This window comes from Peromyscus californicus, unplaced genomic scaffold (genome assembly GCF_007827085.1).
Source record: "Peromyscus californicus insignis strain IS unplaced genomic scaffold, ASM782708v3 Scaffold_1__1_contigs__length_55948999, whole genome shotgun sequence".
Lineage (NCBI taxonomy): Eukaryota > Metazoa > Chordata > Mammalia > Rodentia > Cricetidae > Peromyscus > Peromyscus californicus.
The window spans coordinates 12,876,646-12,893,559 of NW_026294492.1; the positions used below are offsets into that span (position 1 = coordinate 12,876,646).

Here is a 16,914-nt window from a genome sequence, read left to right on the forward strand (position 1 = left end):
GCTGGCTCTGCCCATTTCACAAGTCATGAAAGCCAAGCCTAAAGTCTTTGTTTTTGTTTTTTTCAATGTACCGACTGTGCAAGTGCTTGCTGTAAGGCAGAAACTCCTAAAGGAGCCTTGAAATTTGAACCTCACTTTGGTAGGCCAAAATGTTGTTGGATGTTATCATTCTTGCTCTTAACTCTTTTGCTGTTTATTATTTTGGGGGGCCCATCACCCAGCTACCCAAAACTACACAGCGTTTTTTTTATTATTATGAATGTCCAGCCTTAGCTTGGCTTGTTTTAGCCAGTTTTGTTTAACTTAAACTATCCAATCTACCTTTTGCCTCTGGGCTTGTATCTTTCTCTATTCTGTATACCATCCTTTACTACTTAGTCCATGGCTTGCTGTGCAGTGGGGTGGTTAGACTGTTGTCCCCTCCTTTTCTTTCTTTTTTTTTTTTCCCGAGACAGGGTTTCTCTGTGTAGCTTTGCGCTTTTCCTGGATCTCACTCTGTAGACCAGGCTGGCCTCGAACTCATAGAGATCCGCCTGCCTCTGCCTCCTGAGTGCTAGGATTAAAGGCATGCGCCACCACCGCCCGGCTCCCTCCTTTTCTTGCTCTGAGTTCTATCTACCTTTTTTCTTTGTTTGACTAATTTTTGCATGGGAGACAATATCATAATGTCTACTTCTGTCTGTCCTGGAAGCAATTGCATAGAGTAGGCTAGCATTTTACAAGAGGCATACATGCCTGCTTCTGCCTTTTGAGTGCTGAAGTTAAAGGTATGAGGCAATGTACCCAGCTTGCCCATCTTAGTCATGTAACACACATCTTCAATGGTCTTATTAATTAAAAACAAACCCAGAGCCAGGTATTGAGGTGAACGCTAAAAGATCAGAGAGAAGCAGAACCAGCCACTGCTTAACCTCACCTTGCCAACTTCTTAGCCAATCCTGTTTCCTCAAACTGGAAGCCTCTGAGTCTTCATCCAAATGGATCAACTGCTGCTAAAAGCTTAAGAGCCTCTAGTTCCTGGTCCTCATGCCTTATATACCTTTCTGCTTCCTGCCATCACTTCCTGGGATTAGAGGCATATGTCTTTCCCAAGCAAAGACATAGGATCTCAAGTGCTGAGATTAAGGTGTGTGTGTCATTATTGCTGTTTCCAGTGTGACCTTGCACTCCCAGAGATCCAGATGGATTTTTGCCTTCCAAGTGATAGGAATAAAGACCTGTGTGGCACTATTTTCTGGCCTCTATGTCCAATCTAGTGGCTGTTCTGTTCTCTGACCCTCAGATAAGTTTATTAGGGTACACAATAAATCAATCACAAGGTTTCTTGTTTGTAGTTAGTAACCGTTCATACAATTTCTCTCATTGTTTCCCACTGTTGATTTGGTTACTTGTCTCTCTATGTTTGTTAACAGGCATTTCTCTTGTAAGGTGATATCCCATTCATAGGATATGGAAATGGCAGAGGTGAACCTCCTATTCAGTTTCCTTTTTTAAGTGACTTGTTGTATGTATGTCTGTCATGGAATGAGTATGGGGAGCACCAGAATTATATGACTGTGTTGTTAAAGAAGTATACATTTGCGCCGGGCGGTGGTGGCGCACGCCTTTAATCCCAGCACTCGGGAGGCAGAGCCAGGCGGATCTCTGTGAGTTCGAGGCCAGCCTGGGCTACCAAGTGAGTCCCAGGAAAGGCGCAAAGCTACACAGAGAAACCCTGTCTCGAAAAACCAAAAAAAAAAAAAAAAAAAAAAAAAAAAAAAAAAAAAAAAAAAAGAAGTATACATTTGCAATGTCATCAGTATCATACTTTCTGTTGTACACTTGAATGGGATATTTTAGAATACAGTGACCTATGATGATGTGCATGTTGACTTCACTTGGGAAGAGTGGACTTTGCTGGATCCTTCCCAGAAGACTCTCTACAAAGATGTGATGCTGGAGACTTACAGGAACCTCACTGCTATAGGTAAGACTGAATTTTCCTTCATGCTTAAAATAGGGGAGAACTGTTCCTTGGTTAGTGATGCTCTTCTGTTGTTTGATTGAGAAAGAAGAAGAATGAGATGAATAATTCAGGCATGGTTCTAAGGTTCAATGAAGATATTAAGTTAAATTTTGTCCAATTTTCAATAATAAACCATACATTTTCTGGTACTATATTTTAGGATACAATTGGGAAGACCATAATGTTGAAGAACACCATCAAAGTTCTAGAAAGCATGAAAGGTAATTTGCATCTGCAAGCTGATACAAATATTCCTGTGAAGAAACTGCAATGTGTTGTGGAAGTTTTAAACAAAAGCAACAGTGTAAATAAGCACAGCTTAAAGTGCATTAATGACTATTAAATTCTCCCAAAACCATATACCTCAATTTCAGGCAGGTGAATTGCATTTGCGAGACAATCTTTTAAGAAAGAACACAAAAAACAATGCCTTAATTGATATCACCATTTGATTCATTGTACCCTGAGAGCTATGCTGTAGAAACTGTCAATCCATTTACTTCATACTACTCATCTTATAAAAGGTATACACACTGAAGAGGTCACTAGTATATTTCCAAAACCCTCTAATAAGCAAAGAGTGCATAGTAAAGCTAGTGCTGCTCATGAATTTGTTACTACGAAGTTTAGTGGGAGGTGCACTTAGAGTCAAGGGTCAAGGGGCAATTGTGGGAGAGAAACGTTAATCCCTATATCACATGTCTATGGAGAACAGAAAGTCACACGCTGTGAATTCAGTGTGGAAACCCTTTTAGTTGTTATTCTTCCTTTACTAGGAATGTCATATGTCACTCTAGATACAAGACATATGAGCATAGGGTTAAGGAAAGACGTAACATACTTCTCTCTCAGAACAATTAGCAGATATGTAGGAGTGCCTATGTTGAGTACACTTGCTGGATTTGATTCAAGTATACAAGTAATTGGTTTTCCAGGTTTATTGTTAATACATCAAAAGAGTAACAACTGCAGAAAAGCCCTATGAGTACTAGGGGTATATGTGTAAATACTTCTCTGTCCTATTTTACTTAGCACATGTAGTATGATTCACAGTTATAGAAAAATTTATGATTGCAGGAAACATGGTAAAGCTCTGCGGTTTCCAGTTCTCTTGATATATATGAAAAATCATACAGAAAAAAAGATTCTGTATATGTGAACCTTGTAAGAAAGGATCTTAACATCATAGGTATCTTCAAAGATGCAAAACAACCCTTCATGAAGGGAAAAAACATGAGTGCAAACTCTGTGATTAAACCCTTAAGATGTGATTCCTCTTTACAGTTGGACCAAACTGCAAAATCAGTTCATACAGATGTAAAGATTCAATAGTGTACTGAATGTGCTAAAGCTTTTACATGTGCTGATTTTCTTTGCAGGCATGAAAGAAGTCATGAAGAAGTCTTTGCATACGACAGTGATCTTCAAAAGCATGGAAGAACACATACTGGAGAGAAACTCTATGAATGTAATCAGTGTGCTAAAGCCTTTGTATGTTCCAGTAGTCTTCAAAGACATAAAAGAACACATATTGGAGAGAAACTCTATGAATGTAATCAATGTGGTAAAGCCTTTATACAACAGGGTTATCTTGAAATACATAAAAGAACACATACTGGAGAGAAACACTATGAATGTAATCAGTGTGGTAAAGCCTTCTCTATACTAAGTAGTTTCAAGTCACATAGAAGAACACACACTGGAGAGAAACCCTATAAATGTAATATGTGTGTTAAAGCCTTTGCACTAAATGATTCTCTTCAAAAACATAAAAGAACACACACTGGAGAGAAACCCTATGAATGTAATCAATGTGGTAAAGCATTTGGATATCAGCGTTCTCTTCAAATGCATAAAAGAACACATACTGGAGAGAAACACTATGAATGTAATCAGTGTGGTAAAGCCTTCTCTATACCAAGTAGTCTCAAGTCACATAGAAGAACACACACTGGAGAGAAACCCTATAAATGTAATCAGTGTGGTAAAGCCTTTGCACTAAATGGTTCTCTTCAAAAACATAAAAGAACACATACTGGAGAGAAACCCTATGAATGTAATCAATGTGGTAAAGCATTTGGATATCATGGTTCTCTTCAAATGCATAAAAGAACACATACTGGAGAGAAACCGTATGAATGTAATCAGTGTGGTAAAGCCTTTACACGAAAGGGTTATCTTCAAGTGCATAAAAGAACCCATACTGGAGAGAAACCCTATAACTGTAATCAATGTGGGAAAGCCTGTGGACAACAGTGTCATCTTCAAATGCATAAAAGAACACATACTGGAGAGAAACCCTATGAATGTAATCAGTGTGGTAAAGCCTTCTCTACACCGAGTAGTCTCAAGTCACATAGAAGAACACACACTGGAGAGAAACCCTATAAATGTAATCAGTGTGGTAAAGCCTTTGGACTAAATGGTTCTCTTCAAAAACATAAAAGAACACATACTGGAGAGAAACCCTATGAATGTAATCAATGTGGTAAAGCCTTTGCACGACGGGATTATCTTAAAAGTCATGAAAGAACGCACACTGGAAAGAAATCTTATGAATGTAATCAGTGTGGTAAAGCCTTTCTCCAACAGATTCTTCTTCGAAGGCATCAAAAAAAGAATACATAGTGGAGAGAAACCCTATGCATGTAATCAGTGTGGTAAAGCCTTTGTGTTTCACAATAGTTTCCAAAGACATAAAAAAACACATACTGGAGAGAAACCCTATGAATGTAATCAATGTGGTAAAGCATTTGGTTATCAGTGTTCTCTTCAAAAACATAGAAGAACCCATACTGGAGAGAAACCCTATGAATGTAATCTGTGTGGTAAAACGTTTACACGACAGGGTTATTTTGAAGTGCATAAAAGAACCCATACTGGAGAGAAACCCTATAACTGTAATCAATGTGGTAGAGCATTCTCTACACAGATCAGTCTCCAATTACATAGAAGAATCCATACTAGATAGAAACCCTATGAATATAATCAGTGTGGTAAAGCCTGTGGACAACAGGGTCATCTTCAAATGCATAAAAGAACACATACTGGCCGGGTGTTGGTGGCGCATGCCTTTAATCCCAGCACTTGGGAGGCAGAGCCAGGTGGATCTCTGAGTTCAAGGCCAGCCTGGGCTACCAAGTCAGTTCCAGGAAAGGTGCAAAGCTATACAGAGAAACCCTGTCTCGAAACCCCCCCCCCAAAAAAAAAAAGAGCACATACTGGAGAGAAACCCTATGAATGTAATCAATGTGGTAAAGCCTTTGTCTATGCTCGTAGTCTTCAAAGACATTTGAAAACATCATACTGCAAAGAAACCCGATAAATGTAGACAGTGTTGCAAAGCTCTTTATACAGAAATAAACTTTTTGTATGCAATCAATCCATTAAAGCCTTTGATTATTACAATAGTATTAGGGGACCTGAGAAAAATACTGCAGGCTCCTTAATATGAAGTATTTGTTTAGATGTTTAGTCAACACACTTACATTCAGTTATACAACAGTATTCTGTAGAAAAAAATCGACAGTGTCAACAATCTGTTCAAGTTTTATGATAATCCATTTTAATACTGTCTACACCTGCAAACTCATGGAAAAAATAAATTTGTGAATTTATGAAGCCCTATGTGTAGGGTAAAAGGGCCAGCCAAAGAAACAGACCCTAATGCTGAAACCAGAGCCAGTGAGACACACACACTGGTCCTGAAACCAGAGCCAAAGAAAAACACAGGAGTAGCATGAAACCAATCCTTGAACAGGAAAGTCAACCAATCCCTAACATGAAATCCTGCCAATCTCTAAGATTGTCCAAGCTCAGAGTTTGAAATGAGACCAATTCCCACCCTGAAAATCTTTTTCAGTGGAAAAACTCCACCCCTAAGAAGCCCCATAGCCATGTGCATGTTCAGTTGGCAGCTGCCTTTTTTTTCAGCCACTCTTCTAGATACCCTACGCCCCCACTACCCCCCACGTTCCCCACTCCCTTAAATAACTTGAATGGGTTTTGTGTGAAGACCTTCTTTCTCCATCACGGAGCATAGTCTCTACCGGGAAACTCCCTAGTGGAGCCTGGCAGAGAAGCAGTAGAACCCTCTGCTGGGAAACTCCCAAAGGGGAGCAGAGCAAAAGTAACAACTTCTTGCTAAAGCTGCAGTAGACTGTTACATTTCTGCAAGGGGTTTCCCCTTCCTTGCGTGAAGCACAGAAGCAACAGTTTGTGCCAGAGGTGAGAAGAAACCATCATCTCTGCTGGGAAACTCCCTAACGGAACCGAGCAGAGAAGCAATGCACACCTCTGCTGGGAAAGTATTAGAAGCATATTGCGAAGTGGTAACCGACAGAGTGGAGGGCAGCAGAGCTCTGTTACAGGAAGGAATGCTTTCAACGAAACTTTCAAATTGGCTTTTCTTTAACTGGACCACTGTTCTCTTAGTTGTTCCTATTCCCCCATTGTTTCCAGGTCATTAAGAGGAAGCGGGTTTTGTCCTCTCACATCTTTCTGTGGTATAATTCTCACACTGGGAATTTACTAAAATGCCTGGCCTCATGACAAGGCTCGGGTCGTTTACAGCTGATACTACTTTCCGTCCAGGCCAGTGTGCTCACAGCAGGGTGGTTTACATGCCAGATACTCTCAGCTGTGTTTACATAGAACTTAAAGACTGCCTTTGACTCTGGAGCTCAGAATACAGCTGAGCAGGATACTAGTCAATGTTAGGCAGAATAGGGGATTTAACGGGAAGATTTTCTTTGTGAGAAATTCCCGGAATGGGGATTGATTCCATAGAGATCTTGAATTGGAGATGTCTAAAGTTGGGTGTAGGGAATTTCCATGTGTCAACAGTTTATTTTGGAGTTCCCAGGAGACCCTAGATTAGGGGCAGGAGGTGACCAGGTATAGGGGTTGTGCCTTCGAAGAGCTTGGGGCCTGGCCTGACTCCTCTCTCACCACCTGCTCCTTCACCAAAGGACACAAGAGCTTCCTGGAACCAGGGGCTGTGGTTGGGGCAGGTGTGGGGGTGGGTCAGGGACAGATCAGGGTCAGGTGTAAGATCAGGTCCATACCGCTGAGCTCTATGCTTTAGGCCAATAGCCTTAGACTCCAGCCAGAAGGCTGGACAGTGAGCAGACAGGCAGTAGGCAGAGGCCTCAGTTGGGAAGGCTGATGGGATGTGTGGAGCTCCTACAGCCATTGGGAGCCCAGCAACTTTTCCTCAACAGTGAGCGCAGTGTGGGCAGAAGCTGTGCTCAGAGGCAGAGTGGGATGGACTGTAGATCAGTTGAGGCTGCTGTCCCACCTCTGCTGCCACCTTCTCTTCTTTCTCCTCCTCTTCCGGTCTGTCCACCACACCCCAGCTTTGCTACGTCCAGGAGGCAGGTGCTGAGAGACACACACATACTGGAGCCCCAGTCATTGGGAAGGGGAACTCCATTATGACTGCTTTTCCAGAGAGAAAACTGCCTTGCAGGGGTTAAAATACTTCGGCAAGATGGAATGCCAAGAGTCTTGATTTATTGCCAGTTGCTTTATTTAACACATCCAGAGCCTGGAACCAACACAGGTGTCTTGGGTACGTCCTACCTTTGTTCTAAATGAATTAATAGACATAACAAAATGAATAAAAACATGTGTAAAAGGAAAGAGGGTGAAGAAAGCTGGGGAAAAACAAAACGTCCTTAGCACCCTGTAGACCTCAGATGGAAGAGACCGTTTACTGTGGCTAATAAAAGCCAAAAACAAATTTGTGGGAAGATTTTATAGTGTCCTTGGTAGAGGCTGTCATCTTCAGGGACTGTCTCTACCCTACTTCCTCTAGCTGCAGGAAACTGACATACAGAAAGGCTAAACTGCCACGTAGTAGAGAATCTCAGGGGTGCCACTGCCATCTCCCTCTTGGACTTGTGGCTTTGGAACTCTGTTCCTTAGAACTACACCCTACCCCTGTAAATGTGGTTACTAGAATTCCTAGGTAAAGCAGGTAGTCTCCTTGATTAGCCCTTTGACATTGTTCATAAAGGACCATCACCAGCAGCTACAATGATAAGGACCTTATCATATGACTTTTTCCATCCTAAGTACTTCTCTCTCTATATTTTTTAAGGAAGAAATTTGTTGATGATCAGTTTCCAGAATTCTTTCAGAGGAAACACAGAACTTAGAGGGCAGCCTAGAACTAAAGAGACTAGTGGACACATTGCCACTTATTATGTCCACCCGCCATATCTGGCAGGTAAAGTGCTTGCCTGGTTTGACCTTTAAGGAGCATGTCCTGACCTCCAAGGAAGAATACATCATAAGGTGGAGATTCATTTTTAGGGCTGTGATTCCAAATCCATTTCCCCATATTTCAAAATTCTTAGAGTCAGTAAATCCATAGAGAAATAATTTCCAGTGAAGTGAAGCTTTTTTTTTTTAATATATTAGAAGAAATTAGGGCAGCATTTGCTATGGCAAGACAGTACGCAGAGGGACTTGTGGACAGGATGACATGCTGTGTGGGTCAATGGGTGTCTGTGTGTCTCTGTAATATAGTGATAAGGAAACACGGGGTTGGGCTCAGAAGAAAGAAGGAGCTCCCACTCTGGGACTGATGTGCTGCTGCTGAGCATATTATTCATAACTCTCACATCTCCCTGACTTGTGGCAACCCCGGTGTCACAGAGGGGTGTCTTAGCATCTTCATTACATCCAGGCCCCAGGGCCAGCATCTTATGAGAGGAAGAATTGATTTTAATGCACATTTCCAGGTTATAGTCCATATTGGGGAAATCAAGGCAGAAACTCAGTCAGCTAGTCACATCAAATCCATTGTCAAGAGTGGAGAAATGTGAATGCTCCCATGCTGCCCAAATGACTCTTCTTATGTACCAGGTTCTTCCATTGTTAAAGAGTTCAGGTCCCTGCCAATGAAATGAATCTGTCCATCTCAGTTAACAACCTATAAAACCCACAGCCATGCCCAGAGTCAACCTGATCAAAATGGTTCCTCATTTTGAGTCCCTCTTCCCAGTTGACTTTAGTCTGGCTCAGTCTGATAATAAAATCTAACAAGCACACTGCCCCAGCATCGTTTCCAGGCTTAGAGCAGATTTGTGTCTTGACTCTGGAGTCTCCAATTGCACTGTAGACTGGATGATGGTCTTCTACATGGAAGGACCTGCAAAGGAATTTCCTGAATGTCTTCCGCCCATAAGGAAACTCTTGTTATGTATGGCAGATTCCAGGTCTCTGGTCACCTTCAGTACACAGCAAGAACAGACCACTGTGAACTACTCCACACAGTGAACATCCACCCAGTATACACACGCTGACCACACAGAATTTAGTCACACTGACCATCTCACTCTTCTTGTTCTTGGCTGTGCCAGCCTCTTCCTCTGACACAAACGATGCCTGGCCCATTGCTATATCCATCCTAAACCCAACAAGATCTATATATTTCCTTTTAAGAGGCAATAACCTGAAGTCTGTTCCAGCATTTTTGATGGACTTTTCCTTGGTGCATCATACCCTTTTCTGTGCCCTTTCTTCTAGGACACAGATGGAGCCAGTCTCTGCAGTGGGTGCCCTCTGTGCAGAGCCTTGGTGAGCCAGGCACTGAGATGGCCCTGAAGACTTTCTACTTTGCCGGAATAGTCACCATGAACATCACTGTGGATGTGCCTCTGATCAAAGACATCATCCACACTTCCAAGGCCATCAGGTAGCTTCTCTCTGACTTGTTTCTAGAGGACCAGTGGTCCTTGTGCTCATGAATGCCTATGATATGCTACCTGGGCAATATGTAGTGTTCAGGGGGCAGATTTCCTGTGTTGATCAGTGTTTGCATTTTTAGAAAGTTGTTAAAGTCAAACTGAATATAGGAAAAAGGAAATGTATGTTTTGCTTTTGGGAGGAGGGGCTACAATAACATGAAAGAGTAAATACTAAAGGAGCTAGCAATATTGAGCAGTAACTGCTTCACAGACATTTCACCCTTGGTGTCATTACTCCATGCCCAAATAGCCCTGAATCATATTTCTCCTGTATGGTGATATTTTATTTGTATTAAAATGTTATTTGTATGTTAATAAATAAAGTTGCCCAGGGGTCAGAGCTATTAGCAAGCCATAAGAAAGCAGGGCAGTGGTAGCGTACACTTGTAATTCCAGCACTTGGTAGGCAGAGCTGGGTAAGTCTCTGTGTGTTCAGGGATACAGCCATTATTGGATACACATGCCTTTAATCTTAATACCAATCATGGAAAACCTGGAGGCCTATACAGACAGGCTGTGAGGAGGCGGTCATGTGGTTGGGTTTACAACCAATGAGAAGGCAGGACAGGAACTCTATATAAAGACTTTAACACAGGGGTAGCTCTGGTTCGGAGAGGTAGGACCACCTCAGGAGGAAGGGTAAGGTTTTAGCTCTTAGCTCTGACCTCTTGGCTTTCTTCTTTGCATTGGTTCTGTGTTTCTTATTTAATAAGAAGGTTGGATACATCTACACTCCTGTTTGGTTGGTGGCCATGTTCTGTAAGCACCTAGATTTAGTCAGGTTTTCAAGAGACCTGTGATTGGAAGAACTAGAGATACAACAAATTGCTTAGGGGTAACAATCATTTTACCTATTCTTTAAGTCTTGTGAAAGAAATGACATTAAATAAAAAAAAAATAGCTATTCCTTGTTATAGACCTGCAACTGTGAACATCCAGGGGTTTGGAAACCTACCTGCATCCTCCTGGCTAGTTAGAATAGCCCCAAATTCTGTGTGGAGAGGATGTTGTCCACTGTGAAGACAGAAGATGGTAGAGGTGGTAGAGGGCAGGGGTAGTGATGGCAAGAGGCAGAGGGAGGTCACATGCACAGGAGAGGGTTCCCTGTGGAGAAGGATGTCAGCAAACATTTTTCAGGTCCGGTGAGGATGAAGAAGGGCTCCCTCTGTCAGAAAATTTTTCCTTAAAATCTTCTCACTGCTGGAATGGGCACCTGGGGTCTCCTCAAACCAGTTAGCCTCACTGAGAGCTCTGGAAGTCCTGTGTTGGGGGACTCACTCAGGAAGTAAGGTAGTTATGGCAGCGAATAGCACTGATCTAATGAAGCAGCGCACTGTACACAATCTTGGTCCTTTCCTGTGTGATCATTGTTTCCACTTCTTGCATCACTCCTGTTATCACAGCACAGATCAACAAGGGAGACACACACACACACACACACACACACACACACACACACACACACACATGGGAGTGTAGGCAAAAGCTGCTGTGGGTGTTCGATTCCTCACCATACAATAGCGCATCAGCTTTTCCTGACCCTTTCCTGATCAGCCTATACTATAGTGAAGGGCATGTGAGAAAGAGGTAGAACAAGGTCATGATAAATATCCCTGAGATCTTGCCTCACTTCCAGCACCAAAACATAAACTAGACCATGTATGACAGTAGGAACCCTGAGGATAGGTTTTAAGAGTGTATTCTTCTGGTCTGAATTTTTTTAAATGCACATGCCATTTCATGTATCTGCCATACAGGTTTAATTTCTATTTGTTTGAGTCTCTGCATGTGAGTGTATAATTGTGTGAGTGCCCCTCCGTGTGTGCTGAGGCATGAGGTCAACCTCATGAGCCACTGAAAGTTTTTTTAAAAATGTGTCTGTTGGGATACATTAATTATGCACAACATGGATTTCATTATGATGCTTTTATGTAAGTATAAAATGTGCTTTGGTCATATCCACGTCCTGTTACCTTCTTGTCCACTTTTTTTTTTTTTGTATAGAATTTAAGCAATAGGATAATAGCTGGGATGAACACCTTCCTTTGAAATTTCATTTTGTTCTGCTTAAGTTTACCCACAAGCTCTTTACTCACTTATGTACATGAAATCTTACCTTTATGCAATTTCTATGAAGTTAAGAGTTACATATATTTATAACACTTAATAAATTATATTAAGTCAGAGTATTATTTTCCATGGCTTTTTTTTTTCATTATTATTACTTACAAGAATTTTGATAAATTCTCTCAGGAAATATGTCTGTAGAAAACCTTAATATATACTTGCTTATATTCATTGGTTGTAATTTACTAAGTGAAGAGTCTTATGCACCTAGTATAATTAACAGCAATTTATACATTTTTTTTTCAGTATTCCAAGACAGGGTTTTCATTCTGGAGCCCTGGAACTAGCTCTGTAGACAAGGCTGTCCTCAAACTCAGAGATCCACCTGTCTCTGCCTCCTAAGTGCTGGGATTTCTCGTATGCATCACCATTGCCTGACAAAATATTGTACTTTTTAGTGTAAGAACTTTGCTCTGTTTTTAAGTACTATTAGTCATATAACTGAAGACTTGTGCTATTTTCAGTACACTAAAATTAACCACTGATTTTATATCATTTACCTTCAGATAGTCTACTAACGTCACTAAAGAGAACATCTGAGGAACATAGTTAATTCTTATTTGGTGTAATGGGGTTGCTTGGGTATAGGTACTATGTCGAAATGCATCACTATCCTCACACTAAATATGTGCAATTTTATAACAACTATTCCAATGCAACATGCTTTGAACTAATTTTAGTTGATATGTATGGAAAATCCCAACCTACTGCTATCAGAGATTATTTTGCACACCATTACACAATCCCATGTCACATTCAGTTCATTGTGAAATTCTGGATCACGTTTTACTATTTTTTGCTTCCATAAATATATTACACTTAATGCGATATCTTTCATGTGAACACAACAATGTATTCTGTCACTAAACTATACTGCCATCTTCCTTCTATGTCTTGGTACATTATTTCAAATCAGTTTTACAATTTCCTATATTTGCTAAAAGTGATTATACACAATAGTATAATTTACCCTTTTATACTTTTGCAAATAACACTATTAAAATTATGTATTTTTAACAACAAGATGATGTTAAACATGTCCGATTTACAACACAAATTCAATATAATCCACAGGAAATTCACAAAATATGACAGGATAGCTGAATCCAAAGCTATGTGCCATGTGGAAAAACTCAAAATTCTTTTTTTTTAAATGACTCCTTTTATTAAAAGGTTGGATTTATAGCATGGTTTATTGTATTATACTTATACATTTTAACTTCAGATGGAGGAAACGGTTAGAGTGACTTAGCTTCACCATGTATTCCACAAGTTAACATGCAGTTACCACTGTGACTGAAATTAGATCTGATGGTATCATCTTAGAAATCAACCAACCAACAGACATCTTAGACTGGGGATGTAGTGACTGTTTTCATGAAGTGCCAAGTTCCACAAAGCAGAGCCTGACATTTTAAGACCAGAGGTGATCAAACCCTGAACCACCTCAGCTGACATACAGATAAATCCAGACTGGTATAAATCACGGAAGACAATTTTTACTTCTTGTGGGATGAAGGGCTATTTCTTAAAAGACATAAATTGTATCACCTAGTTCTTTCCCTTGTAAATTCAAGGTTTAGTATTTGACCCTTCCAATTTATTTTCCTATGTATATTCAGGTCTGGCACATAGCTTTCAACAGCTGCGTAAAATGAAAACTAGAAAAGCCACAACCCTTTTGGCTCAAATTGTGAAATCTGTGAACTTCATTGTCATTCAACTGCATTGTCAGGGGTCTGTTGCTTACCAGATTTGACAAGCTAAAGGATAGTGACTCCTTCCAGGAAGACTAGAAACCCAAGAGCGCTGCTGGAGTCATGCAAGATGGCTTTTTCGGGGGGGGGGGGGGGAACTAAGCTTGTTTTGTGGGAGGAAAAAACTTCTCAGCCAGGTGGTGTTACTTGCCCTTAATCCCAACAAAGGCAAGTGGATCTGAACTCCACTCCTTGGCTTTCATGCCTTTATGCTATCCCCTACGGTTTCATAATAACAGCTTAATCAACACAGAAATGGTTGCTTAGTCAATGAGTTTATTATCTTTATGAAAAAACCTTCATAGAAAATTGCTTTAGCTCTCAGCAGCCCTTTCCTGAGCTCTGAGGAAGCCCGCCTTCTTTTGAGCAACCGGACCTTTCTTCTGGGGAAGAGACATTTTGGGTCGGTTCCACCTCTTCTTCTTTACTTCTTTCTTGGGCTTCTTCTCATAGACTGGATTCTCTCAGATAGCAGCATGAGCTTTCTTATACATCTCCTCCACGTCTGGAGTCACGTTGTTCTTGAGGTACTGAGAGAACTGTTTCTTATAAGCATCTTCGTCTTCCTCCATCAGGGAGTGCATGTAGTCTGCAACATTATGACCCATGATGTGCTTACGGTGTACTTCTGCGTTGAACTCCTTGCTTTCAGAATCATGAAAACAGGGAATCATTTGGTACTATGAGGAATAGACAAGCCTCCATCCACAGCTCCCTTCAGGGCCCCAAAATCTTTATTGCCAGTAGTAGTTCGGGCAAGACCTGCATCCAAATAGCAAGTGAAGGCACCAGGCAGACCATCAATGCTTTCCACACTGTATTCATCTCCAGTCACCTCCACGTGGCCTTCATAGATCTTGTCCATGCCAAACCTACTGAGAAGCCTGTGGGCCAGCAGCAGGCCAGTGCAATAGGCAGTAACATAATCTGTCAAGCTGACTTTCACGCTGTACTTAGGCAGCTCGTGTGCATATGCTGCGCACATGATCATGTCCCCTTCTATACGGGCATAGGCAATCTGGCAGATGATATCTCTGTTGGTTACACGAACTATCATCCTGTAGTTGGGTGTGTTGTACTTATTTTTGTCTTGGATCACCAATCGTTTCTGAGCATAGTAGTCAGTTTTACGCTCTCACCGCCTTCTAAATCTCACTTGGTATCTCTTAAAGTAGGCCTTATTCTTGACAACTTTCACAAACCCCATCCTGCGGAACAGCAACCTGCGACCGCGGCTCCACAGACCTGCGGGCCCGGTGGGGCAAGGGGGAAAATGCTCAAAATTCTTAATAGGATTAAGACAAACTGGTACACACATTGACATGTGACTTTTGTATTTAACGCAACCAGAACAATGAAGAATGTGTACAATATTTGTGAAAGAATAAGGATATAGAAAAAGCCAAGAACAAAAGCACAAAAATATACTCAAGGTTTCATCAAAAGCCTTAAGGAAACCCAACCAGGAAAAATGTGAACTTGAACCAAGTTACCTATGACTGTACATCTATAGAAACTACATAAGAACAAACTGCACAACTCACATAAAAATAACTCAAAATGACCCCTAAACTGATATATTTCTGACTCTACAGCTACTACTGATCTCTCTTCCAATCAGAGAGCCCACATTCTCTAGAGCTCTCTGGAAATGAAGGTGATCAGAAAGATTGGCTATGGCCTATCCATCCCCTCAGTCCCTCTTGTGGTTTCAGGCAAACCCGGTCTGACTGACGCCCACACACAAAACAGTGTTGAAGAATAATGTCTGCTTCCTGTCACATGGATTATGGCACAAGATGTGGAATCTGCCTTATCCACCTGCCCAACACCATGGACACCCAAGGAACCTCTGCAGCTCAGATAATCCTTTTGTTCCCTGGAATTGAATATCTCTGAATCATGCCATTGTGGCTGGTGATAGAGCAAAGTTAAAAAGCATTCTAATCAAGAATATCTGAAAGATGACCCCCCATTACCTCCTTTCTGCCAGTTTCTAAACTATTTGTAGAACTTACCATACAAACTGTGAAATGCAATGTTAAGAATTTCTACAAACCATGTCTTCATTTTTCCAATCTGTCTTCCCACTGCACACCAAAAGCAATGCCAGTGTGTTGACACAGGACAGTGATAATATACACACCACATCTCCCTAGCCAGGCCTGCAGAGCCTCCCCATTCCTAGGGAATACACACAAAGGGGGGCTTAGAGGAGAAGGGCCACTACCTGGGTCAACACATGGACCAACGGAACCAGACTGTCTCATGGTCTATCCAACTCCCAGATGACAGACAGCTCAGCGAACAAGCTCCTCGAGAGCAAGGCAATGTGCCTCCACTCACCCTGGCATTGCTTATGGTCCCCCTCGCTGCTTCCTATAGTTACATTAGAGGAAAATGCTAGAAAAACCCCACAATCCACCTCCCACTAGAGCTCCTGATTGCTAGGCTTGCCTGGAGTCCCTAAACAGACAGTATACACACCTGGGCCTTGGGACAGTGGGGACTCCCACTAGATGAGCAGAGATCAAATGACAAAGGCAGCACAGGCCTTCCCAGCTCTGCCCTTCTACCCTAGCGGCAGACAGTCCAGGATATCTGTATTGTAAGAGAAATTCTTCCAATCTCTCCGAGCACTTCCTGTTCTTCTCCCAAGATATGGTATCGCTTGTGTGCATATTCCATTCTACAGTCACTGACTAGTACAACCAACTCTTTGCTTCATAGCTCAGAAGTCCTGCAGCCAAACATAGGTCACATTCAAACAGTAACTGTTCTTAAAGCAAAAAGAGGTCATGAATTAGAGAACAATGAAGTGTCTATGCAAGGCTTAGAGGCAAGAAAGAGATAATGGAGATGATGTAATTATAATCCTCAAAATTTACTTCAAAAGGTTGAAATAGACTTTATGGCCATGTGTGCTCCAACAACTAGGGATTTGTGTTACAGCACACCAAGTGTTAGTCACACATTTTCTCTCAGGCTGTACATCTTAAACCTGTAAAACAACAGGTCTTTGAGGAGGAGCCACACCAGTTTTCCAGGTCTATTTTGCTTGAATTAGTGTAACTACTGTAATTTGGTTTCATGGTAAGCTCAGTGGTTTATCCAGATTTTTGGTTCCCTGGCCTGTGGACCCAAGAAATGGCCAGTCAGGACATTTATTGATCATCTAAAGTTGATTACCTCACTACTTATTTCTAATGTGAGCTAGTCAAAGGAGGAGAGTTTTCATGCTCCTTCTTGCCGATCCCTTTCTTTTCTG

The 16,914-nt window shown here is 41.5% G+C and overlaps 1 protein-coding gene and 2 pseudogenes across 3 annotated transcripts in view; 2 read left to right on the plus strand and 1 right to left on the minus strand.

Annotated features, from left to right (window-relative positions):
- The window catches only part of LOC128115346 (zinc finger protein 120-like), a 44,859-nt gene that overhangs the window by 17,515 nt on the left and 10,430 nt on the right, over nucleotides 1-16,914 (plus strand). For 2 of the 3 annotated variants that reach the window (XR_008220131.1, XR_008220132.1), the window contains exon 2: nucleotides 9,542-9,710. Coding sequence is in view for 1 of the 3 variants with exons in the window: in XM_052745914.1 (XP_052601874.1) it covers nucleotides 1,840-1,966; nucleotides 2,166-2,230 (192 nt within the window). In the remaining 2 variants the exon portion in view is untranslated. Of the gene's footprint in view, nucleotides 1-1,839; nucleotides 1,967-2,165; nucleotides 2,231-9,541; nucleotides 9,711-16,914 lie in introns of those variants that run through there. The other variant, XM_052745914.1, reaches the window with a different exon arrangement.
- On the plus strand, nucleotides 2,241-4,738 carry LOC128115341 (zinc finger protein 431-like; annotated as a pseudogene).
- LOC128115344 (60S ribosomal protein L5-like) lies at nucleotides 12,879-14,853 on the minus strand (annotated as a pseudogene).